Genomic DNA, 25,872 nt, shown 5'->3' on the forward strand with positions numbered 1-25,872 from the left:
AGCTGCTTCCGGCTGCTCCGCGGGCGGCCATGTTGGAGCGGCGGTGGCAGCGCAGCGGCGGGTGCGGGTCTGGCGGCGGCCGGTAGGTTGGGGCCGGCGGTGACCGGGCCCCGCGCTCCCGGGCGAGGGCGCTGCCGAGCCGCCCGGCGGGGCGGCCCCCGGGCGCTGAAGGCGGAGCCGCGGCGCCGAGGGCCCCGCCCCGGCCCCCGCCCCCCCTCCTTACCCCGGGCCCAGGAGCCGGCGCCGGCCGAGCTCTGGGGGGCCGCACCCGCTGTCTGCACCAATCACCTCCCTACAGCCCCGCTGGGGGGGTACCGGCACTGGGAGGGTCTGTTCGATCCGGGGCTCCGCCAGCCTGACCAGGTCTCCCGCCGGTCCCTTCTTATCGGACTGGGCCTGGGGGTGTGGTGCGAAGGTCGGGCGCTGGGAAAGGGGCATCTCCTCCACCGAGGGGTGGGCTGGGGACGAGAGGCCAGGCCAGGCCGAGCCGAGGGGCTGGCCGCCCCAGCGGCCTCCGGCGAGCCCTCTCGAATCTCCAACAGCTGCCATCTCCATAGGCTACCCCAGACCTGTGTCTGGGCCAGTCCAGCAGCCGGCTTAGTGCACCCGGAGCAGTATAGCAGAACCCTTTCTTCCACGGAATACCGGGCAGCTAACCTCGCACTGGCGTTGCTCGGACCTCATATGAAGGTTTTGCCAGCGCAGTGCTTGCTCCCGTGCTAGGAACACTGTGGGCCTGTTGCCGTGTGGCATGTTAGCCGAGGTGCATCCTCCAGTAGAGTATCCAGTGAGCGAATTGCTGCCGGGTGGACAGACTTGGGGCATGCCTGCTCATTGCCAGCTTTTGTTTCTACTACAACCTGCATCGCACGAAAGGAGACAAAGTGGATTGGTGTTGAGCTCTCCTGTCCCCATTGAGATGTCACAGCCTCTCCATTCAACATCAGAGTCCCCCTTCAGGCGTCCCAGCTGTTCCTGGGCTCTCTGCAGCCTGGAGATGATCTGTTTTACAGCCTGTTGAGTGCACATTGGTGCTTGTGCTTTTCTGTTGTTTGCTCTCTCTCTACTGGATCAGGATTAAGCTTTACGCTCTTGCTGGCTTCACTGTGCCTGCTGCCGTTTGTTCCCTTTGGAGGTGGTTGATGATGGTGTCCAGGGCTCTGTCAGAGCACTGCCCTGCCTGCCTCCCCTCCTCTGTGGGACATCCTCCCGCCTGTCGCAAAACAACTGCATTATCCTCCTCCAAATCCCTCTTGTGCTGTGACGTCTGCAGAACACTTGACTGAGATTAGTCCGTCATGTGTAGGCTCTTACCCCCCACTGCTGACCCGTGCTTCTCCTTCTCCAGCTGTTTTTGGCTCGTATTTCTTCCCTGTTTGTGCTGCCCTTGTCAGCACTGGCAGCCTTTGGGGGCTGACTCTCCTGTGGCTGTGGTGAAACCGGTTCCGGGAGGAACATCTTGTGTGTTCCTTGCTCTGCCTGCTCATGCACTGAGTTTTCCACCACAGCTTTCTTGCCTGTGTACTGCCCTCTCCAGCAGTGTCTCCAGCACTTCCCTGAAAAGGAGTTCTCACTCAATTGTCATTATATTTATGAGAGTTATAAATGCAACTAAAGATTTTCTGTCTTCACAGTGCCGTGTCCAGCTGCAGAGCTGGCATGGCTGCCAGCTCAGTGTGAGAAGATTGGAGTTCTCCTGGGTGCAGACAGAGTCCTTCCTGGAGTGCTTTTCAGCCTGTGTTTTTTATTTAAAGCAATAATTTCTGGGTTTGTCCCAGGCAGATGGCTGTGCAGTGCCCTGAGCGTGATCCCAAAGTTGTCTGTCAGGCCATTGTATGCTTGGCCCTGGTGATGTGTGTTTCCTGCATGCTGCCCTGCTTGAATTTCCTGCTTCCTTCTCACTTGGCAGTGAGTGCCCTTGAATCAACACCAGTTTGCTGTGACAGCAAGTTGCAGACCATTGTTCAAACAAGAGAACGGCAAGGAGTGATGTTGCCTTGCCACAGTGTTTGGCATCAGTGAAACACAACTGAGACAGCCTCTGGCTCTGCTGTCAGGTCTTCAGGTGGAAGCTGCTGCTTTGGCAGAGGCTTGGAATCAATTGTTGATTAGAGTCAATTAAGAAGCTGGAAAAATTAATGTGGTGCAGGGATAGACTTGAGTGTTGAGGCTCAGTTTCGAGATGGCTTGATCATGGTTTCCTTGGTGCATGCACAGGGAGAGAATCCAGCGAGGGGCACCTTTACCAAGGGCAAGGAGAATTGGTTACCCAAGGGTGCAGTGTGTCAGACTCAAGCTGGAAACAAGCTGCAAGATTTTACTGAGTTAACCATTGGAACCCTTCATCTTGGGATGGGTGGGATGGGATTGCCTGGAATATTTCTTTAGCTTTGTGGATATTTTTGCCAGAGATCTTTTAGTTCCACTCCAGAGATGAATGGGTGGTGGGATTTTCTTGGTGATGCTCCTCATTTGGGTTATGCCCAGAATCTGACCTGATGTTTGTAAGTGATCACACCTAAGCTTAATGATTTCAGCTTCCCACTTAAAAATGCAAGATGATTTCACTTGCTGTAAGCTAACTATTTTCTCTCTCCTTTTGAGGTGTCAAGGCTTGTTTTTCCAGTAATTTGGACCTTTTTGAAGCACTCACTTGACTAATGCCATGAGTATTGCAGTGAACAATGTGGAAGAAAAAGCAGTCCATTCCTGGTCAAGAATTTCCTCTGCAGGACAGAAAGTGCTGGAGGAATCCCTCCGAGTCTTTAACCCAATGTCCAAGGACCTTTCTGACACAGAGACCCAGCTGGTGGCCTTCATTCAGAGCCTGAAGGAGGAGGGCTACCAGCCCACAATCCTGAGGAGTAAGGATGTGTATGGGTACAGCTCGTGCACAGCAGACACACCCAGTCTCACAAAGGAGAGCATCCAGCACAACTGCGCCGATGCCGCCGAGCCTGCTGAGGGGCCGGCTAGGAACGCCGCGGCTGTGGCCAGGCTGCTGGCTTCACCAACCCGCGTCTCGCTGAGCTCTGCGAAGGTCTCCGCTCAGCCAGTCTCGAAAGGGGATTCCACAAATCTCCTCTTGAGCTCCTTGAGGCAGAGAAGATCTGGCACATCCAAGGCCACGTCAGGGGGCTACCCTACAGGCACTTATCCTGACGTGTACCCAGCCATGAGACTGTCAGTGGTTCTGGAAGCTCTGGTGCCGCTGAAAACCACCACGTCCTGTTTGGAGTCTAAGTACACACGAGGGTGCGTTGGGATCTCGCCTTCGGACCTTAAGCTCCTCAAGGCTGCCAGTCCACCAAGGCAGTTTTCTTCAGGCAAGACCGCTAAAGTAACAGAAGGTAAGGGGTACAAGCGTTTGATAAAGAAAGCAGCAGATCCTGCCACCCTTGCGTTAAATCTTCTGAAGGGACCAAAGGGTGGTGTGCTGCAGGAGAGCAATGCTTGCAAAGCCTCGGGAGTCCTCAATGGGAGAGTCACAGGCAGCTCGTCCCAAGGCTGCACCACAGCACAGCAATCCCGGACCTTGAAAATCAAAGATAAGGAAGCTCTGGTGGGCAAAACAGAGTGGAAGGACAGCAGCACGTACCGGGAGAGCGTTGGGCGAAAGAAGAGAAGAGCTGCAGAGGCAAGAGAGGCACCACAGAGGAAAAAAGCAAACACTGTTCCTGTCAGGAGCAAATCTCGACGAGCTCGGAGCACTTTGAACCTGCTGAAATTCCGGGCCATCAAGGTGGGCAACTCTTCCTCTGATGATGAAGTGAGAAGGAAAGCACAGAAGATTCTTAGGGTCAACCTGTCCCCTGTGATCCGAATTCAGCCCTTGTCCCACGCTCACAGCGTCCCCTGAGTTTCTTCACTCGGTCACTTTTTTTTGTGAGTACATAACTACAAGCCTGGCACCAGAGTGTGGAGACATTTAAGAGTGAGTCTGGATCTCTGGTGCCTAGTGATGATATGTCAACTCACCTGCAGACAGAGCAGCCTGCTCTGATGCTGTTTTTGCCTGTCTACCACTGCTCTGCAGAACTGACTGCAGACCTACAAAGTCTGCTCAGGAAGGTGGGATGGTGACTGTCACCCACGGCAAGCCGAGCAGGCCGGAGCGCTCGCTTCCTGCGGGCACCCTCTGTAACGTGGCAGGCTGCACTCTTGTGCAGGGGGAGGACATGGGACTTGTTCATGACATTGATGCACTGTGATATTGCTCTTTTTCAAGCTGTACATTTACTGGGTTTATTTTGATCAAATTTTATAACTTTATATATCTATATATCCATATATGTGCATATAGCCCAGGAACTGTGGGAAGATGCACTTCCTTCATCCTCTGGGATTGGGTTTGATAGCTTTTGTGCCCCCTCCCCTTCAGCCGGTCTTTTGTTGGAAGGTGCCAGGATTTCTTTGTGATTCAGTGTTGTGACAGCCTGTTCTGGGCTTTCTGGAGCAGCTCAGGGGCAGGCAGAGGTATAGCCACTTGTTTGTCTCCAGAAACTCCAAGCCATTTGGAGAATTACCAGCTGATCGTTTTAATCATGCTTTCGGTATTACCTCTGCGTAAGAGCGAGGGACTGTTACAAGGCTGTTGCCTGCAAGTCTGCCTGATGTCTCTAGGTGCCTCCACCATTCGTTGTAGCAGAAGCTCTGAACTCATGGTAGAGGTTTGCCTCCAAAGAGCAATTCCTTCTCAGCACCCAGTGTTGCTCAGCTCTCCTGTACCCCAGGTGCAGGTGTAGAATGTGAACTGTGACTGTTAGAGCCAAAGGGCTGGAGTTGTCAATAGGAATTGCGTAAGTGTCCTGTCCACCACTTAACTGCTTTGCTGTTGCTGGGTGTTTGAGGAGCAGGTTCTAGGTGCAGGCAAAGAAGACAAAGGCTGTCTTTGAATGTATCAGATACATCCTGCTGGTCCCAGAGCTCACTGGGATAGTTGAGCCTGAATTAAACAGAAAATCAAAAGACTTGAGAGGATATATGCCAGTACTTAAATGTAGTGAGTTCCTTTGTGTTGGTTTGCAAGAGTAAAGCAGTAGGAGGGGAGATCAGCACTGTATTGTGCTGGGTGTCAGATTTGGGATGTTGTGAGAAGGTGTGTGGCAGGTGTGAAAGCTGTGGGAGGGCAGGCAAAGCTCCTGGAGGGCAGGCTCTGCCTGTCCCCAGGAGGCACTGTGGAGCTGCAGATGGCTGCATTGGCCTTCCTGCGCCAGGGCATGCTGTTGGATGTGAATACAGACTGTGCACTGCTGGAGTGGAGAACGAGTCTGCTCTCCACGGCGAGGGATCTGCAAGCCACGGGAGAAACACCGTGCTGGAGCCAAGTGCTGCCACTGTCACCTTAGGGGGTGGTCTCCAATGAAACATCTGCATTGGGATACTGCAAAAGCAGAAGCTGGTGGCTTGGGGAGAGGAGGAGGCAGCGTCCCAAGCATGAGCCCAGCTCTGTATGCTGCTGTATGTTCAGATTCCTGCAACAGCAGCCCAGTAATCCACTCATTCTCTCACCAGCTCAAAATACCAGTTGTGTGACCTAGTAATCTCTGTGGACATTGGCTGAAGTGATGAGCTCCCCTGGGAAGCCCCAGCTCTTACGTTTCAGTCCCTCCCTAGCACTTGGCTGGCTTTCAGCACTTTGTAAAAGGGGTCAGTGTCTAATCCTCAGCTCAGAGAGGAAAACCGTGGCACAGAGGAGGTTCATAAGCGAGTGAGAGCGCAGGGAAGCTGGGTGTCCCAAGGCACAGTTGGGGTTCTCCCCCCCATTGCCCAGCTAGAGCAGGGTGGAGGTTCTTCCTGAAGGGGTGGTTGCAGGTTCTGAACCACATGCTCAGGTTCTGCATGGTTTTTCTGTGCCTGTCTGCATTGCTGTCAGAGATCTGTAACTTGCAGAATTGAGACTGACCTGTGAATGCCACTGGCTGACTGCAGAGGAAGGAGAAACATTTTCTTCTGCTTCTTGTGTTTTAAAATGCCCTGGCAGAGAGTTCCCTGTCCTGACGTGGTGCTGGATGATGCAGAACCCTCCATCACTGTTCACTGGCCAAATATTGCTTTGTCCCTTTTGTTCCCAATCCTTCAGACCTTTCTTATTCCCACGCTCTCAAATGCCAGGTCTTGAAGTCTTGCACTGGAGTTTCTCTTTTTGGCTGTTTCCCGAGGAGGGCTCTGAACTTCTGCCTGTGGTATCACTGCCTGACAGGCTGCTCAGCAGCTTCCTCTTTTCCCAGCCCCTTATAAGGGCACTGAGAGCTGTCTCTGGAGCCTCTTCATGCAGTACAGACATCCCAGCTGAGTGCCTGGCCTCCAATGGGAAAAACAGCCATGCATCAACAGGACTGAATTCGGGTTGCTTTTCCTCCAGCCTGAGCAGGAAGATGAGCAGCTGAGGCCAGCTTATCCAGCCACATTCCTCTTCATTGTGTTTCTTCCCCAGCTGTACTGCTGCCTGTCACTCTTCTCCCTCATTTCTTATCTTTTGCAGCTTGGGTCTTTGCCAGTCAAGGACTTGGTTTGTACTGTTGGCTTAACACATCCAGCAAAACATACTGCCTTAGCTCTGCCATGCCTTTCCTGGCACCAAGCTGAATGCTGCAAATGTTTTGTGGTGGCAGCTTGCCTTAGGTCCTGCCCAGGCCACCAGCAAGAAGTCTTCTGCACCACAGTGAGAGATGAGCATCGAAACGGCTTCTGTGCCACCGAGTTTTCTGCCAGGGAGGTGAGCAAGCTCTGTGCTCAGGACCTTGCTCATCATCAGCCCAGTCTCTTGTCAGCTCTTCTGCACATCTCTAAGACTGCAGGGCCTCTGGTCTCAGTTCTCTACCCTCTGATGTCTCCTCTTCATCCTCATAGGTCATTTGGAAACTTAGCTGGAAGGAGTGCAGCTTGGGGTCTGGAGAACAGGTCTTGTGAGGAGTGGCTAAGGGAGCTGGGATTGTTTAGTCTGGAGAAGAGAAATCTGGAGGGAGACCTTACTGCTTTCTACAACTACCTGGAAGGAGTTTGTAGCGAGATGGGTGTTGGTCTCTTCTCTCAAGTGATAGGACAAGAGGAAATGGCCTCAAGTTGCACCAATGGAGGTTTAGATTGGATATTAGGGGAAAATTCTTTACTGCATTGGCATTGGAACAAGCTGACCAGGGAAGTGGTGGAGTCACCATCCCTGTAGATGTTAAACAAACCCCATGAGATATGGCACTCTGGAACATGGTTTTAGCAGTCATGGTAGTGTTGGATTGACAGTTGGACTTGATGATCTTAGAAGTCTTTTCCAACCTTGATGATTGTATGACTGTTATTCACAGACAGGCTGTAGAGCCCCAGTGCCAATGTCAGCAAGTGCTCCTGGTCATCTAGTGCTGGCAGACCTCGTGCTGTGCAGCCTGCTGGTGGTTGGTTCTGCCATCCTCTGTCTAAGGGCCAGGTGCAGGTGCCCTTCAACACTTGATGTTCAGGAGGCTGCAGAAGAGCTTTGTTGTGGACACTGCAGTCTGGTGTTGGGGAAGATGAAGAGTTTGATCAAACCACACGTGCCCAAGACCTGATCTCACAAGACCTCACCCTCCAGAGGTCCCTTCCACCCCATGTTATTCTGTGACAGCAGAATACTTGCCTTCCAGTGATGTGGGCAGCAGTGACTGGCAGGGCACACAGAAAGATGGTGCCTGGAGTGCTGTGGTCTCTGCTGATTATGCTCTATGCAGGTTGTTCAGACCTGTTTCTGAATTAGTCACTTTGAATTCATCCAAGTGCCTAAGCTGGTCTTTGCTGTTCCTGGGCACTGTGACAAGCCAGAGCTTTGGAGGTTCTTAGGAATGCTTTTACTGCATGGATGTGTGCCACTGTCACTTCTAGAAATGATTCAGCCAGTGGTCAAAGGGTTGTTCTTCCAACTGATTTTGTGGAAATAATTTCTCCTTTTATTCAGCTGCCAAGAAGCAAGAGTTTATGCTTTGCCTCCAGCAGACAAAGTCTTTGAGCTTCCTGCATGCTTCTGATATCCATCAGCAAGGTCTGTGGGGAGAGCAGCTTGTCCCCAGGAGGCTGAGGGGAAGCTGACATTCAGTTACCAGTTGAAATCACATTGTTAGTTGGTAGAAACATTTTGAGGCTCATGTCCACAGTGATCAGATTTCACCATCTGCCACTACTTTTAGTTGGAGAAGTTTCTCCTTGGCCTTCCTCCCTGCAAGCCTTGCAGTGTGGTGCTGCTGCTTACAAACTGTTTACCTCCCCCATGCAGAGACAGCTGCCATAGTGAGCCTGGTTCAGAATTTTTAAGCACTTTTCTGCAAAATCAAAAGGGATTATTTTGTTACTTCTGTTTTGTAGCTCACTGGTGGTACTTCAGACCAGGGTGCAGCACCCACACTTGCAGGGCCAGGGTGGCAGGAGGCTGAAACCCCTCATTGCCTGGTGCTTCCTTGCACAAAGTTCAGCTGGTTGGCAGCTGAGAGAGCATTGCAGGGAAGTTGGGAGCAGAGCAGCATAGGTGGGTGATGATGTGTACCCAGCTTTGCAGCCCTGCAGGGTTCTGCCACTTGTTCTCTGAGCTCCCCTCATACACCAGCAGCACCGCTCTACCAGTGGAGCTGGTGGAAGTCTCCTGAGTCCAACTGTGACAGGAGGGGCTGGAGGGATTTGGGGTTTGGGCTTGAGCACACAATTTGTGCCCTTTTTGTTGACTTGTGCTGTGTCCACAGCCAGATCTTGCCAGCATGCAGGGAAGTGCAGCCCCTCCAGCTGCTCTCTCTGTTGGGTCCAAGTTCCCTGCCCTGTGTGGGAGCTGGGCCTTTGGCCAGAGCACAAGGTACATGTGAGTGTGGAGAGCAGGTTTGTCTCTCAGCTGCACCTGGACAGTGTGCTGTGAGCTGGGCAGCTTCCCGGGCAGGTTTAGGTGGGAGGATCCTTGTTTTGGCTGTGATTGGCAGGGTCAGTGCCAATCAGTGTGAAGCTTAAGCAGATTGGTTTGCATGGAAGTGGTGATTACTCTTTCTGTCTTCCTAACGGAACTGGCCTGCTTGCACCTGTGGTCAGATGGGGATGGCTTTCTGGTAGCTGAGGTAGCCTGAGGAGAGAAGCTGGGGCACCTCACACCTTCTGAACAATGCTGCAGCCTGTGGCTTTGTGAGCTGGGTGGGCTGGTACTACCTGTGGAGAGAACAGCAAGAGAGGTTACCCCCAGGCCCACATGTTCGGGACTCTGTGCTAGAGAGCACCGTGCTTGAGTTTCCCTCTCCTTGCAGCCTGTTCCTGCATGGAGCTGATGCTGATAGGAAGGTGCCAGGTGCCTCACTGACCCGTGGAGCAGAGCTCTTGCCCCAGAATGCAGGAGAGCCAGCCCTCATTACTAGGTCAGTCACAAGTGTCAAGTGAACCCTGTCTGTAGGTGTGACACTGCTGGTATTCACAGCGTGGCCAGCTGCTGCCTCCAAAGCCATGGTGCTGAAGCCAGACCCCTCAGTTTGCTGATGAAGACCAAGGAAGTCTGGTGAAAAAGCAAGAAGCTAAGATTAGGGGAAACCAAAGATGCCATCAGCATCAGGCCCACCAGCTTCTGCTGCAGGATGGAATCTGCAAATGTAGCACTGCCTCCTCTCTGTCCCTACCCAGGTGACGGAGCCTGTCCTGCCCTGTCTGGCAGCATCGCACAAGTGTTGGTGCTGCAGGCTCTGGAACGTGGGCTGGGGGCAGGTCTCGTGGAGGTGTCCCTCCTAACCCTTGGTTTCTGTCCAGTTAGTTGCACAAACTAGTCCTGCTCTGGTGGCTGTGGGGGAGGTGAGCCTCTCCCTGGCTTGCAGAGCTTTCCACCCTGTGCATGCTGACTTAGACCCACTGGGTCCCTGTGCGGGGGGTACCACTTCTCCAGTGAGCATCCAAAATACCATCCCCTGTGGGGACAATTAGGCCTTGCCCCAAGGAATCCCTTAAAGGCCTTATTATCGTCTGGGACTCTACTCATTGTCTTAATTAGCCCTTTCCTTTCCCATTGCTACAGGCAGACCCTGTGAGAGTCTGGTGATTCCCACAGCGCAGTCAGGCATGCAGTGCTGTGGTAAAAGAGAAGGTGCTGGAAAGCCACCCCATGAAATACCTCCCCTTCTGCCCCCGTTCCACCACGCTGCCCAGGCCTGTGACGGGACCAAAGGAGCGTGGGTGGTGGTGGGGAGGGTGCGGTGTGTGACACTGTTCCCTCCTCCTGCTGCCAGCGCAGCACTCCTGAGGAGCAGCGTTCCCTGAGCAGAGGCACTGCAGCCGCGCTGAGGGCCGTGGGGCTGTGGGTGGGCACTGCTTGGCCTCTCGCACTCGTCTCTGCCAGCTGTTGTCTATAAGACATCCAAATCCATGCCTCAGCACGATACCCACCTGCTGCAGCTGGGACCAGTGCTGCTGGCTCAGCCTTGGGCATCCCCTGGGGTATGGGGATCCTGAGTGGCAGCAAGGGAGCAGCCCCTGCAGCCCGTGGGATGGCGAGGAGCAAAACTTTTGTACGGTGAATTTACAGCAACTGACCATCTTGTTCCTGAGTGAACTTTTTACTCTTTCACTTGTTTGTGTAGAATGTTTCCGAAGCTATATTAATATTTGATGTTGAATATGTGGCTGGGCTGCTCCACACTCGGTGTTGTATATTTTGGAATGGCATTGTTTGGTGAAAAGACAGCATCAGTGTTATTTTGATCTTTGGAGGAAATGGGACAAAAACCAGGCTGTCTTTTTCTTAAATTGAGTGAACTTTCTGTTATGAAGTCCTAGCTGGTGTCCAGCCCTTCAGTAAAATGGTGCTCAGAACTGTCTCGTGTGTCCAGCTTTTCTTTGGGCCCTGCCAGACTGCTCCTCCCTGGATTCCTGCTCCCAGCACCATGTCAGTTCTGTGAAGTAGTGTCTCCTGTGTGCCCAGCTGCTGCGAAGGGCACTCTTGGCTGGAGACCACCACCACCTCCTCAGTTCCCCTCAGTGAGGTTTGGAGCTACTCAGGCCCCGTTAAGGAATGCCTGGCTCGGGATAAGAAATGCTCCAGAGAGGTGACACTGGCGCTGCACTGGTGTGAACTGGCGTAAATCTGCATTCCAGGTTAGCTCCCAGAAACGCGCCGGGCCGGCGCTGTGCTGGCAGGCACTCTGCCAGCTCCTGCCTGCCTGCCCATCCTCTGGCTCCTCTGCCTGCTCTGCAGCCAGGACCCTCTGCCTGGCCAATTCCACAGAAGTGCCATTGTTAGCCTGTGTGTGCTGCAGTTCTGGTGTGTGCTGCGGGGCTGCTGCGCTGACCCGGCACTAATGGCACTGGGACCGTGACCCCTGAGCGGGCAGCAGCTCCAGTGCTGGAGCTCATTCCTCTGGGAGGGAAGTGGTTAAGTGATTCTCCTGCTTACTGAGGATGTTCAGGGAAGTGTTGGCTGCCTACTGAGCCCACTGAAGTCAGTCCAAGCAGGGATAGCCAGGCATAAGAGGCTGCCCCAGGAGGCCAAGGGCTCTGCTGAGTCTTGGCAGGGGGATCCTCTTCTACGTGTCCCAAATTGAGGAGCACTGCTGGTTCCTGCTGCCATCCCTCCAAGCCATTTGGTCTGTGACCAAAGTGCTCTGACCACTGCTGAAAGGTGCTGGTGGAGCTGAGGCCATGGGTACCCGAGGAAGCAGGGGATGCTCAGCAGTTTTAACAGAGGGCTGCAGCAGAGCTACTGGCACATATCCAGACAGCACCACTGCCCCCAGACTTGTGATCTCAGGCAGACACAGGCTACCCCAACATGTTCAGCTGTGGGGCAGCTGTGGGGATTGCAACTCTGGGTGGGAAGTCAGTAGTGTTCAGGACAGTTGGGAGATGCTTGATACTGGGCTGAGACACCTCACTTGCCCCTCGGGTCCTTCCCTCCTGCGTTTACTTTGCTTTCCGAGGCCAGAGATTCTGTTACAGTTGCCTTTGTCAGGCCACTTTGTATCTTCTCGGAGCAGATAAGGTTTGCTTGGCAAGATCCCTGCGACACAGACAGGCTGGCCAGTGGTAATGGCTCTTTATCAGCTAATCTCCTGCTAGTTCTACCCGAGGAGGTGGTGGTTCCCAGCTACCACTCTGCACTGCCAGAGCCTTTCCAGACACAGCCTTCACTTCCTCCAAGCTTTCCAGCCCCTGCTGAGAGCACAGCCATGGGGAGCTAGCAAGACTGTCTACATCATCCTTTGTCCTGCTGAGGTGTGTAGCACCAGCCTGAGCTGTTGGGGTCTCTCTGGGGGCACAGGGTTTGGCACCCCGATGGGCAGCAGCCCAGGGAGCTGCTGTTTTGCCTATGACCTTGCTCATCGGCAGGCGGCCAGAGCATGGCCTTGGTGTGGAGAGCACATGGCTCCTCTTCCTTCCTTCAGCCTTGACTAATAAAAGGCACCATGGCTGTGTGACAGCGAGGACTCTGCTTGAGCTTGGCCCCGGTGCAGGGCTTTGCTTCTCACAGGACACTGGGGCTGCTGGCTGCCAGTCCAAAGGATCCCAGGTAGTGCTGACCTGAACAAGGTGAGTGGGGTCCTGGCTCGGGGTAATGTGGTGTGCATGGTACCAGAATGGTGTGGGGAGCAAGATCTATCCAGCAAAGGTGCAGAAGGAGTGTGGCTGCCTGCTGTGCTGCCCTAAGGCTCCTGGCACTGCTGCTGGAGACGTGCTGTGAAAAGGCACAGAGAAGCTCGTGCCATGCTGGGTGAGTCTTGTCTGGGCTGCCTGTCTCTGGCCCCACATGCTGCACAACTGGGCACAACAGCCCTGTGATGATGCTGTGCCAGCTCCTGGCCAGGCTGGGCACAGGGTACTACCATGTAGGCTACTGCCACTGTGTACCTAGCCTCTGCCTCACCTTGGCTAAAGCTGGGTGCGGGCAGGTCCCTCCCCTCGCCTGGCACAGCTACTGGAGGAGGAGACAGGCGCCGTCTACCTTCTTCCAGGAACAGCAGCAGGGCCCAGCCTGAGCCCAGCAGGGCCAAGCTGGCCAACTCTGCAGCCCACTCCGGTCATCAGGCACCTGCCCGGTGCCCCAGACCCCACGGGCACAGGTAGGAGCCAATGTGTGGCAGAGAGCCCCAGGGTACAGCACAGCGTTTGGCACACGGTACAGCCCCGGGACACAGGCTGGGTGCTGGGAGCCTGCACGAGGTGGCACACAAGGAACGGGCCACGGCATTCCTCGGGAGAGATGGGCCGGGCTCCCCCCCGCACCCACAGGGCACTTCCCAGGGCTGGCAAGTACCGGACTTTGCTCGAGGAGCCGTGACGGTGGGAAGGGCCAGGTCCGTCGGGAGGGACGTCGTGGTGGGGCAGAGGCCCGGCACGGCTCCACCCTGCAGTCGAGACACACCGGTGCCTCCACCACAGGGCATCCCCAGGTGGGGCAAACCCCGGTGCCGCGGCACCCAGCGCCGCCGCGCTGGCCCGTTCCCAGCACATCGGGCACCCGTCCCGCCGGGCCGCCCCGTGTGCCTGTCTGCAAGCGGCGGCGGGCGCGTTCCTGCCGCGCCGTGCCGGGAGCCCGGGGGACGCGGCGCCGCTGGCTTGCCGGCCCACGAGGTGCCCTTTTGTTCGCCGGCGGGGCCCGCCGTGCCGCACAGGGGCCGGGGCGTGCCCGGGCTGCCGACGCCTGGCCGGGCTGGCCTCCGCGGGCGGGCGGTGGGGGCCTCCAGGCAGAAGGAATCGGCAGTGACATTCCCGTAGCCTGGAGACCGCCGTCCCTTTCAGCGGGCAGCACATTTGAATAAGAATCGTTCACGGGGAAGGGGGGCCGCCAGCCGCCGCCATCCCATTGCCGCCCTCGCCCCGACTCATTTCTGCAAGCCCAGCCCGGGCGGCAGCAGGTCCCGCGTCGCCCTTGGCCTTGGCCCCGCCGGACGCCGCAGGACGCCAGGTACCGGGGTCTCGTGGGGCTCGGGGACCCCGGTGCCAGCACGCGGCCCCGCAGCGCTTTGCTATCCGCCTTGGCACGGCTTCGAGCGGGGCCGGGGTCGGGTCCTCTGCCGGCCCGATCCCCCCTGCCTGGGGCTGGCTCCTGCCTGGGGACAGGAAAGATGTGTTTGGGCAGCGACGGTGCCAGGCTTTGATCCAGCGACGCTGCGAGCGGGCGGTACCGGGACGAAAGAAGCACAAAAGACAGCTCCAACTTAAATTTAACAGCGGGACCCTGGCCAGCGGCAGGGACGACCTTGCCCAGCCGGCCCCGACATTCCTGGCTTCCCTTCCCGGCTGGCCCTGGTCCGGCACTAGGACCCCCCAGGGACAGCAGTGGCACTCATAGGGATGAATCTACCCTGTGCAGGGCAGGAGGGTACACGGCACAGCTCCTGCAGGGTCGGGGGATGTAGGGCATGTCTGTGTGCCTCGATCTGGGGCATTGCCACAAAGTTTGATGTTGGGTGACTCCCCATGAGGGACTCTGTGACCCTCATATCCCACCCAACCCTGCTTCCCAGTGCTGGCCCTGGAGTGCAGAGCTGTTCCAGAGCCGGGAGGCACTTAAGCCCTGGCCACTCTGCTCCCCATGCTGTACCCCATGCCCTGCTGCATTGCTCTCTTTGTGTCTCCCCAGGCAGAGCTCACAGCTTCCCATGGACCTCCTGGCATTCGCTCTCCTCCTGGGTAGGCACTGGCCTTGTTGGGGAACCGTGCATGGCTGGTCACCCTGTGTACCCGTGGTGCCAGGGACTGTGGTGACCCTGGCACTCCTGCCCAGGCGGAGGAGATGGTGGTGATGATGATGCTCCCTGACTGGCAGCAGCCAGGGCCTGACTGCCACAAATCCCAGTGGGGAATCTGGACTGTGCTGAGCCTTTGTGGGATTAACAAGCGCCTGACCTGGCTCCTGACTCCCTCTGCCACCACTCGGCCCCCTGAGGCTGACTGGCCCCCCAGGAGCATAGGCAGCTCAGCCCCCTGCTCACCCCCACTGCCTGCTCAGCCCAAATCCCTGCCCCCTGGTCACGAGGCCCTGGAGCTGCTGCCAGCACCTTTCTGGGTCACAGAGCTTTGTGCTGCATCAGTGGGTCAGGTCATGGGGATGGGACAGGATGGGACGGATGGATGGGGGTGGGGTGGGTGCCAGACGGGTATGTAGGGTGCATAGAAGATGCAGGGGGCATACAAGGGCCCTGGCACAGCTCCCAGACCATGCCATCATGCTTTCTGCAGCAGGGGTGCCAGTGGCAGGGAGCTGGCTGGAGCCCAACCTCAGCCATGGCTGCTCCCATGGCAGCTGCTACCCAGCCACTGGGAACCTGCTGGTGGGGCGTGCCTCCCGCCTGAGTGCCACCTCCACCTGCGGGATGGATGGGCCCCAGGAGTACTGCATCGTCAGCCACCTCCAGGTGAGCCCATCCAGCCCTGGCATGGCTCCAGCACAGCACCAGCAAAGCTGGGCACTGCTGCAGCCTCCAGCTGCCTGTCCCTGGTGGTATTGCACAGGACTCAGAGAAATGCTTCACCTGTGATTCACGGGACCCATCCCTGCCTGAGAGCCACCGCATCGAGAACGTCATCTACCTAACCGGCCCCCATGGCCAGCGGACCTGGTGGCAGTCAGAGAACGGTGAGGCTGGAGCAGCAGCAGGGTTGTCCCCAAGTGCACGTGCCTTGGGGCTGCGTGGCTCGGGCATCCTGGTGGGGGGTGTCTTCACTGGCCTCAGCCATCACCTCTCTGTCCCCCTCAGGTGTTGAGTATGTCAGCATCCGTCTGGACCTGGAGGGCGAGTTCCACTTCACTCACCTTATCATGAAGTTTAAGGTGGGTCCCAGCACATGAGCGCCTGGGATGGAGTGGGATGAGATGACATGGGATGGGCCCAGAGGAGCTGCAGGGCCAGCCCCCATCCCAGCTGGGTGTCCCACAGACCTTCCGCCCTGCGGCCATGCTGGTGGAGCGCTCCTCTGACTTCGGGCGCAGCTGGAAGGTCTACCGCTACTTTGCCTACAACTGCTCCAAGCTCTTCCCCTACGTCCCCATCCAGCCCTTGGGGCTGGTGGATGAGGTGCTGTGTGACCAGCGGTACTCTGAGATCGAGCCCTCCAGCCATGGGGAGGTGCGTGCAGCTGGGGCAGGGCACAGCTGGGGCCAGGAGGACAGGGAGTTTGGGATCACCCATCCCTTTTCCCACCCAGGTGATCTTCAAGGTGCTGGACCCCTCCATCCCAGTGGCAGATCCCTACAGCCCGGAAATCCAGGGTGTGTGGCCAGGGGTGCTGTGGCTGTGGTGCCAGTGGGTGGCAGGGTGGGTGTTGATGATGCCTTCCTACCTCAGACCTGCTGCGTGTCACCAACCTGCGGGTGAACCTCACCAAGCTGCATACGCTGGGGGACAACCTGCTGGACACACGGCAGGAGGTGCTGCACAAATACTACTATGCTGTGGATGAGCTGGTGCTACGTGGGAGCTGCTTCTGCCATGGCCATGCTGCCCACTGTGCCCCAGCACCTGGCGCCCCAACATCCTCCATCCCTGGCATGGTGAGTTGCACGCAGCCACCAGTACAGCATGGTACCCCATGGGACCTGGTGGCAGCCATGCTGAGATGGGTGCTCCCCCACCAGATCCATGGGCGCTGCGTCTGTGAGCATCACACAGAGGGACTGAACTGCGAGCGCTGCCAGGACTTCTATCATGACCTGCCCTGGCGTCCGGCCGAGGGCTCCAACGCCAACGCCTGCCGCCGTCAGTGGCCTGAGCTGGCACCAGTGCCGTGCTGTGCCTAGGGGCTTGGGACCCCCCACAATGGGTTGGGGGAATGGTGGTCCTGCATGTTTTATGTGAAGGGTTCAGCGTCCCAGGGGCTGTGGCTTGGGGCAGGGGTCTGAGGGTCCCATGTGCCATGTGCTGTTCTTTGAGGCTGGGGATGCTGCATGCATGGATGTGGCTTGGGGGGCGGTTAGGGTGCTGCCGGCTGAAATGTGGGGGGCATTGTGGTGCATCCTGCTGGGGTGTGGGGCTGCAGTTTCTGCAGGATAAGGCTTGAGGAGTTGGGGATGGGGGAGTCCTGCAGGCTGGGATTTGGCCCTGGGGGTGCTGCCTGACAGGACTGGGGTGCTGCATGCTGTGTCACAGTGCTGTCCCCATAGGCTGTGACTGCAATGAGCATTCTCAGCAGTGCCACTTCGACATGGCTGTCTTTCTGGCTACGGGGAATACCAGCGGGGCTGTGTGTGATGACTGCCAGCACAACACCATGGGCCGCCGCTGCCACCTGTGCAAGCCCTTCTACTACCGGCACCCCCGCTCCGACATCCGTGCCCCAACTGCCTGTGCCCGTGAGTGCCATGAGACCCCAGCCCTGCAGCTCCCAGCGTCACCAGCCCTGGCCCTTTGGTTGCTGGTGCCACCTGCAGCTCCTCATGGTCTCCCTCTCTCTCTGCAGCCTGCGACTGTGATCCGGCTGGTTCACTGGATGGAGGTGCCTGTGATGGGCACACAGATGTGGCACTGGGCATGATTGCAGGGCAGTGCCGCTGCAAGGAGAATGTGGCCGGTCCCCGCTGTGACCGCTGCCGGCATGGCGCTTACGGCCTCAGCCACAGCGACCCACAGGGCTGTCAGCGTGAGCTCAGACCCAGGGATGGGCATGGGAGGATGTGGAGTGGTGGGATGGGGACTCAGGGATGGGATGGGATGGGATGGGATGGGATGGGATGGGATGGGATGGGATGGGATGGATGAATGAGGATGGAGTAGATACAACATAATGGACCTAGCTGTGCTTAATGGTTGGACTTAAAGATCCTAATAATCTTTTGCAACCTAAACAATTCTATGATTCTATAGAAAGATGTGGGCTGGAGGGATGGGGGATGGTGGCATGAATATGGAGGGATGTGGAATGGAGATGGTGGGATATGGATGGAGGAATAGGGCCAGAGAAATGATGGAGGGGACAGGGGATGGGTAGGGAGAGCCAAGAAGACTGTGGGCTGCCTGCCATGTGGCAGCCCCTCACATATGGGGGTTTGTGCATGTGTGGAGGCAGCATGTAGGTGTGACCCACGGGGCACAGTGGCAGGCAGCTCCCCCTGTGACCCCATCAGCGGGGACTGCTACTGCAAACGCTTTGTGGCCGGGCGCTCCTGCAGTCAGTGCGTGGTGAGTCTCCCAGCCTGCTCTACAGTCTGCCCATAGCCTACCCCACACCATGCTCCACAGCCCTGACTCCCCAGCCTCACAGCAACCCCCAGGGCCAGTCTGCCCCCACACCTGCTCACATCCCCCCCTTCTCACTGCAGCCCGAGTTCTGGGGCCTGAGCTATGATGTGGGGGGCTGTCGGCCCTGTGCCTGCGACTTCGGGGGAGCCTACAACAACCGGTGGGGCTCAGCACAACACCCACCAGGGCACAGGGTTGGGGGGTCGGGAGTTGGGGGTAGGGCTGGGGGTCACCCATGGGATGAGGGAGGGATGAGGACAAAGCTGGGGAGATTAGAGGGGGTTGGGATGGAGGGATGGAAGGGTCTTATCTCCAGAGATGGAGGGATGGAAGGAGAGATGGATGAGGACAGTGACAGATGGGCAGATGGATTGACAGGATGGTTGCCCTCAGGTGCTCCATGGAGGATGGGGCTTGTTCCTGTCGTCCCCACCTCATGGGACGGCAGTGTGACCAGGTACAACCTGGCTTCTTCTGTGCCCCCCTCGACTACTACACCTATGAGGCTGAGCAGGCCACCGGCCACAGCCATGGCAACCCCCAGCTCCCGGTAAGTCTCCTGCTGGGGTCCCTGTGCTCTCAGTCTGGGCTTGTGCATGGCTGTCACCATGTTCCATGCATGGTGGTCACCTTGTCCTGCATGTGGCTGTCACTGTGCTCTGTGCGTGTCTGTCCCCATGCATGGCCACCCTTCCCCTGATCCCGTCCTGGCAGGGTGCCATACGTCCCGAGGTGCCCCAGGACTGCCTGGAGTATGACACTGGGGAGCCAGGGGAACAGAAGGGACGCCCACAGCACCAGCGCAGTCCCTTTCATGCCCCCCAGCCCCGTGCTCCCTCACGCCGCATCCGCCAGCAGCCCCCCAAGGTGAGCCCTGGGGGGTGGGGCATGGCAGAGTGCTGCGGTGTGGGATGGATGGGGAGCAGAGCCTTGTGAACCAGGACCTAGCTGTGCCTGTGCCCTGCCCAGCCGGATGTGGAGGAGGTGTTGCGGGACGGCACTGGGCGCATGGTGACGTGGACGGGCTCAGGGTTTGCCCGGGTGCGGGACGGGGCTGGCCTGACCTTCCGCGTGGACAACGTGCCCTACCCAATGGACTACGAGCTGCTGCTGCGCTACGAGCCTGAGGTGAGCACAGCCACGGCCATGGCCACGGTGTGTACTGCATGGCACTGACACCACCTCCCCTGTTGCTGCAGTCAGCTGAGGACTGGGAGGCTGTGGTCAGTGTCAGCTCCCAGGTGCTGCCCACCAGCCCTCGCTGCGGGAACCTGCTGCCCTCTGAGCAGATGTACCGTGAGATCCTGCCCCACAGTCAGAGGTGGGAAGGGGATGGGAAGGGATGAGGGTGGGATGGGGATTGGATGGGGATGAAGATGGGAATGGAGAGGGTGTGTATCGAGACAAAGAGCAAGACTGGACAGGGATGAGGACAGCCCTGATACACTCCCGGAACTGAGGGATGGGATGGAAACGAGGATAGTCTTACCACAAAGGCAAGAGATAGGAATAGGGACAAGGGATGGGTCCTGCTGCTGTCCTCTAGCTGTCCCTAATTGCCTGTTGTGCCCATGCCTGGACACCTGCCTCTGCACAGATACGTGCTGCTGTCACGGCCCTTCTGCTTTGAGCCCAGCACCCCCTACATGGTGACAGTGAGGCTTCAACGAGCTGGTGTCACCCAGCGCCACCCCAGTGCCTTCATCCTCATTGACTCGGTGAGGGGAGCCCTGCTCCACCCCATGCCTGGGGTTCAGCAAGGATGGGGTAATATGCAGGGTTGGGGGACCATGGGTTGGGGTGGGAAGTGACCCCTGTTTGGACTGCACATGGGGCAGGGATGAGAAGATGGGTTGGGAATAGGGACAGGATGATGAAGGAGGTTGGAATAAGAGTATGATAGGAATGGGGATGGGATGAGGGTGTTGATGGGGATGGGAAGGAGGATGGGGATGTTGATGGGCCTGGGGATGTTGATGGAGTTGGGGCTGACCTTAGGCATGTCAGTGGGGATAGGGACAAGGAAACTTGCAAGGAAGTCACTTTGGGTGGGAGTATCAGTGGAGGTAGGGATGTTGATAAGGCTGGGGCACTTCAGACCTCAGCAGGACCAGGGCTGCCCTATGGCAGGTGGATCTGGCCTGGGAGCAGGGGCCAGATCCCATGGCTGGGGGTTGCTGTGCTTCTCCAGCCCCATTTCCTCTTCCTTTCTCACTGCCCTGCGCAGTTAGTGCTCCTGCCACAGGTGTTGGAGCTGCCAGGCTTCCATGAAGCAGAAGCAGCAGCACGCCGGGAGGAGCTGGAGCGTTACCGGTGCCTGGAGGCATTTCGCATGGCCCCTCCACACACCCTGGCCCAGGCTTGCACACGCCTGGTCTGCAGCGTGTCAGCCCTGCTGCATGGCAGGGCACTGCGTGAGTATGGCACCCTGATGGGGTTTGGGATGGTGGGCAAGGGTAGAACTATGCCCGATGGGGTGGGTCATGATGGGGCCATGACCATGGCAGGGTGGGCAGGAGTAATGGGCAATGGGTTGGGATGGAGCCACACCCATGGCAGGGTGGGCAGGAGTAATGGGCAATGGGTTGGGATGAAGCCACACCCGTGGCAGGGGTGGAGGGGGATATCCGTGTAGCGGGTCGGGATGTGATCAGGGCTGCTGCAGTGAGTCAGGACAAGATCTTACCCATTGCAGGGGTGGGCAGGGTTACCTAGTGCTTCAGATCAAGATGCGGCCATGCCCCATGGCAGGGTCAGCCAAGGGAGTAGGGGCACGGTGCAGGCAGGGTGTGGGCAGGGCAGCCCTGGCCCCATGCTGACCCTGCTGCCCGCAGCCTGCCAGTGTGACCTGCAGGGCTCCCGCAGCAGCGAGTGCCAGGTGCAGGGAGGACAGTGCGACTGCAAGCCCCATGTGCTTGGCCGGCGCTGTGACCACTGTGCTCCAAGCAGCTACGGCTTTGGGCCCCTGGGCTGCAGCCGTAAGTAGTGGCATCTGCCAGGCATTCCTGTCCCTCCTGTCTGTCAGTCCAGCTGTGTTCACTGGCTGTGTTCACTTGTCTGTCTGCTCATCTATTAATGCATGCGTCCATCTCGGCCTCACTGTCCTGCAGCCTGTGGGATGGATTCCAGTTCCCTCTCTTTCCATGACTTTTCATCCGTCTGTCCATCTCTCTGCTCACCTGTGCACCCACATGAGCCCTCCTGTGCTGTAGCCTGTGGTTGGGTATGCCCTGGGTGTTGGACCCCTGTCTGTCTGTTTGTCACTGTGTCCCTGCATCCATGTGCCTGACCCAAGCCATCCCACCCGGCAGCCTGTGCCTGCTCCCCAGAGGGCTCAATGTCACAGCTGTGTGATGCAGTGAGTGGGCAGTGCCGGTGCCAGCCTGGTGTTGTGGGCCGACAGTGTGACCAGTGTCAGCCTGGCCACTGGGGCTTCCCTGCCTGTCGGCCCTGCCAGTGCAATGGGCATGCCGAGGAGTGCGACCCCCAGACAGGCAGCTGCCTGCACTGCCGTGACCACACCACTGGCCGACACTGTGAGAGGTGAGTGGTCAGGAACGGGATAGTGTGGTGTGGCATGAAACATGATTGGATGTGATAAGGTGGAATGCAGTGAGATGGTGGGATGGGTTATGGTAAGATGGGATGGATATGATGGATGGGATATGATGAAGTGAGATTGGATGGGATAGTACAATGGGGTGTGATGGGATGGATAAAATGAGATTGAATACCATGCCATGGCATGGCATGGACAAGATGAGATGGTGGTGTGAGACATAATGGATGGGATGAACCCCCAGGACATTTACCTGTCATCCTCACAGGTGCCAGGATGGCTACTACGGGGACCCAGTGCTGGGCTCGGGGCAACAGTGCCGACCCTGCCCCTGCCCTGGCTACCCTGGCACACGGCACTACCATGGAAGTGCCTGCCATGCCGATGAAGAGACCCACCACATCGTCTGCCTCTGTGCACCCGGATATGCTGGTGAGGGGCAGAGTGGGCACCACACAGTAAGGACCTCTCAACAGCAGGACTGTGGGACAGCAGCACCCACAGCCTCCATCTCTTTGCAGGGCCCCGCTGTGACCGCTGCTCTCCTGGCTACTTTGGGGCACCAGCCATGGAGGGAGGTGTGTGCCGGCCCTGCCAGTGCAACAATAACATCGACACCAGCGACCCAGGGGCCTGTGACCCCGAGACGGGGCACTGCCTGCGCTGCCTGTACCACACCAGTGGGCCCCGCTGTGCCCACTGCCAGCCTGGCTATTATGGCAATGCCTTGCAACGCAGCTGCCGGCGTGAGTGGGACAGGAGGGCTGTGCTGGGGCTGTGGCTGTGCAAGGGTTGAGGGATGTGGGGGGATTTGGTGTGATGCCAGGTTTTGGTGTGGGAGTGAGGCTTTGGGGCTGCATTGTGGGATGGGGCATCGGGTTTGTAAGAAGGAGTTGGGTTGGACTGATTTTTGGGGTGTCTGGGATCTGGATTTGTCAGGGGACAGGGATCAGGGTTGGGGGCTGTGGGGGTGTTGGGATCAGGTGGTTTGTAGCTGTGCATGGGTTCAGGGCCGGCTGGATTTGGGATGTGGGAGCCAACTGCCAGGAAGGCATTACCTGGATGGGGTATATAATCTGAGCCCCACGTGGCCACACACTCTCCTGCAGGCTGTGGCTGTGACCCACAAGGAACCCTGGCTTCCCACTGCACTGCTGGCACCTGCACTTGTGACCGTGGCACAGGTGCCTGTGCCTGCCGGCCCAATGTGGTGGGCAAGAACTGCGACCGCTGCATACCTCACTTCTGGAGACTTGGGGGACCAGGGGGCTGTGAGCCCTGTGGCTGCCACCCCACCCGTGCTCTGAACCCTGCCTGCGATGTGGTGAGTCTCCCCAACACGCTGGCATGACTCCTCTGCCATCCCAGTGCCTGGAGAGCCACCTGCCTGGCTGAGCAAGCCACTCTTGCTGCAGGTGTCAGGGCAGTGCCAATGCCGGCCTGGCTTTGGGGGACGTGTCTGCTCCCAGTGCCTGGAGCATCACTGGGGAGACCCTGAACAGGAGTGCCGAGGTGGGGCCATGTCCTCGGGACTGGGGACACAGAGGCTCTGGGAACATGGGGAGTGTGGGGCCCTGGGTACAGGTGGGATTCTACAGACATGGGGGGCCCTGTTGACATGGTGGGAGACTCTAAATGTGGGGGCCCTGGGAAGACAGTGGGACACTGGGGACTCAGGAGATCCTGAAAACCCGATGAAATCATGGAGACATAGTGGGTCCCTTCAGACAAGAGAGAATTTGGACTTGTAGTGGGATGCTGGGAACATGGTGGGACCCTGAAGACATGGGGGACTTTGGAGACACAGTGGGATGTTGGGGCCATGGTGGGTCTCTAGCCACATGAAGGACTTAGAGGACCCTGAGTACATAGTGGGTTTGTGGGAACATAGGAGAGCCTGGGTACGTGGTGGCGCACTGAAGACACAGTGGGATATGGTGGCACTCCAGGGTCAGGGGAGTTTCTAGGAAGGCTGGGACATGCTGCTGCCTGTCTCCACAGCCTGTGACTGCGAGCCACTGGGTGCTGAGAGCCCACAGTGTGATCAGGCCAGTGGCCAATGCTGGTGCCGGCCAGGCTTTGGGGGGCTGCGCTGTGACCGCTGTCAGCGTGGCTACCAGGAGGCCTTCCCACACTGCTCTCCCTGCCACCCCTGCTTTGGGCGCTGGGACCCAGCCCTGGGCAGCATGCAGGATGTGCTGCGGCGTCTTGGGGCTCAGGTGCAGACACTGAGGGAGGGAGGGTCTGCACCCCAGCTCAGCCCCCGCCGCCTGCGGGCACTGGAGGAGGCCCTGGGGCATGTGGAGCAGCTGCTGGGAGAGCAGGTCAGCCCTGGAGGCCCCCTCCTTGATGGGCTACCCGTGAGGCTGGATGGCACCAGGCAAGTGTGCAGAGTGGCTGGGGTGAGGGGGAACTCCTTTTTGTCACCCAAAGAGGATTGTGACCCCTCTTCCCCCACAAAGGATGGAACTGGATGACTTCTGGAAGCAGCTTCAAGAGCTGGAGCAACATCTAGATCAGCTGGCACAAGTGGATGTGAGGCATCTGGAGCGGCTAGCTGGGCTGAACCGCAGGCTGGGAGATCTCAACCGAACTGCCTCCCACCTCCAAACCCTCCTCAGCACTGTAGCAGCAGCCGGATTCGGTGGTAAGAGCATTCAGTGAAGATCTGGGAGCCCAGTGGCAACCACCCCAGCCAAATGCCAACGTGACACTGTCACCTGCAGAGTCTTACCGTGGCATCCTGACATCAGCGGAGGGCTCGCGGCAGGCAGCGGCGGTGGCCGGTGGCACAGCCGGTGAGCTGAGCAGGTCCCAGGCGACACGGCGGGCAGCTGAGCGGGTGCTGCGCCAGCAGGGCAATGCCTTCCGGCGTGGCACGGCTGCGGAACAGAAATCCTTGCGGGAGGTGCAGAAACACGTGATGGGACTCAGTGTTGCCAGGATCAATGAGAAGGTGAGAGCAGGACCAGTGTGGGGCATATAGGCACACTGGGGGAGCCACGAGCAGCAGATAGGTTCTCCCCCTGTGTACTGATGAGCTGTCTTCTCACCCCATTGGCATCGCTGCAGATTTGTGGGGCACCTGGGGACTGGAGCTGTGAGCAAGCACCTTGCGGAGGAGCCCTGTGCCGGAATGATGCTGGGGCACGGCACTGTGGTGGCACAGGGTGCACAGGGGCACTGCCCATCTCAGCTCGAGCCCTGGGCAACGCCCGTAATGCCTCGCAGCAGCTGGAAGTGGCATTGGGGAAGCTTGGTGTTGTGGCACAGAAGGTAGAGGTGGTGATTCCGTAGTACTTTTTGAGGTCACTCTGTATTCACTTTCATGTCCCACTTATGCCCTTTTCATATCTCTGTGATGTCCCATTGCACATTGCACTTGTGCCCTTTCCATGGTCCAAGTATATTCCCTGCTGTATGTCCCTCTTATGCTCCTTGTGCCACTTGTCTGCTCCCTTTGGCAACTGCTGCACCCCCTTGCACAACCCTTTTATGTCCCATTGCACACCCCTTTCATGCCTCTGTGTACCCTATTGCACACCACCTCATGTTCCCTTGCATGCTTCCATCTTACCCCTATGTGTTCCTTTGTATCCCCTGCCCACCTCCCACACCCCTTGCCAGGGCTGCCCTGTGCCCCCAGCTCACTTCATGCCCCCCAGACACAGGAGGTGCAGGAGCTGGCACGAGGGGCACGGAGCCAGGCAGAGGAAGCACTGGGGCACTCGCAGGCTGCCCGCAGCCGTGTGGAGAAGGCAACGACTCAACTTCGGGACTTCATCCGACGGATCAAAGCCTTCCTGGCAGGTAGCATTGGCATGGTACAGGCACATGGGCATGACAGGGCTTAGTGTGCCCACTCTGAACCCTGACCCCACCTTGCTCCTGTGTCCCTGCAGAGGAGGGAGCTGACCCAGGCAGCATTGAGCTGGTGGCCCGGCAGGTGCTGAACATCTCCCTGCCCAGCAGCCCCGGACGGATCCAGGAGCTGCTGCAGGAGATGAGGGAGAGCATTGGCCAACTGGAGGGAGTGGATGCAGTGCTCAAAAGCACGGCGCAGGGGCTGGCTGCAGCCAGGGGGCTGCTGGCACAGGGGCAGGATGCCAGGCAAGTGGCAGGTGATAATGCTGGGATGGGCAGAAGGTTGGGGTCCATCCT

The 25,872-nt window shown here is 58.0% G+C and overlaps 2 protein-coding genes across 3 annotated transcripts; both read left to right on the forward strand.

Moving 5' to 3' along the window:
- The first annotated feature begins 23 nt into the window (after positions 1-23).
- Positions 24-10,754, forward strand: CCDC71 (coiled-coil domain containing 71). Its single transcript, XM_068154172.1, has 2 exons — positions 24-82; positions 2,605-10,754. The coding sequence occupies exon 2, from the start codon at positions 2,666-2,668 to the stop codon at positions 3,857-3,859; it is 1,194 nt and encodes a 397-aa protein (XP_068010273.1). The 5' UTR covers positions 24-82; positions 2,605-2,665; the 3' UTR covers positions 3,860-10,754.
- Positions 10,755-12,959: 2,205 nt separating this feature from the next.
- LOC137449075 (laminin subunit beta-1-like) lies at positions 12,960-25,746 on the forward strand. Of its 2 annotated transcripts, XM_068154177.1 has the most exons (31): positions 12,960-13,034; positions 14,558-14,607; positions 15,157-15,332; positions 15,430-15,553; positions 15,675-15,748; positions 15,855-16,043; positions 16,123-16,186; positions 16,263-16,468; positions 16,553-16,673; positions 17,078-17,266; positions 17,374-17,553; positions 17,980-18,092; positions 18,233-18,312; positions 18,546-18,702; positions 18,867-19,019; positions 19,122-19,280; positions 19,352-19,473; positions 19,750-19,870; positions 20,380-20,566; positions 20,987-21,130; positions 21,464-21,695; positions 21,980-22,143; positions 22,233-22,457; positions 22,821-23,035; positions 23,127-23,223; positions 23,713-24,091; positions 24,174-24,358; positions 24,438-24,667; positions 24,784-24,987; positions 25,339-25,521; positions 25,614-25,746. In XM_068154177.1, the coding sequence occupies exons 2-31, from the start codon at positions 14,577-14,579 to the stop codon at positions 25,662-25,664; spliced, it is 4,755 nt and encodes a 1,584-aa protein (XP_068010278.1). In that variant the 5' UTR covers positions 12,960-13,034; positions 14,558-14,576; the 3' UTR covers positions 25,665-25,746. The 2 variants fall into 2 exon arrangements, with proteins under 2 accessions (XP_068010278.1, XP_068010279.1); XM_068154178.1 differs by lacking the exons at positions 23,127-23,223; positions 23,713-24,091; positions 24,438-24,667; ... (1 more) ...; positions 25,339-25,521; positions 25,614-25,746 and having other exon boundaries at positions 24,174-24,277.
- The last annotated feature ends 126 nt before the right edge of the window (positions 25,747-25,872 follow it).

This window comes from Melanerpes formicivorus, unplaced genomic scaffold (assembly GCF_026170545.1).
Source record: "Melanerpes formicivorus ecotype bairdi unplaced genomic scaffold, bMelFor1.0.p_v2 SCAF_28, whole genome shotgun sequence".
Classification (NCBI taxonomy): domain Eukaryota; kingdom Metazoa; phylum Chordata; class Aves; order Piciformes; family Picidae; genus Melanerpes; species Melanerpes formicivorus.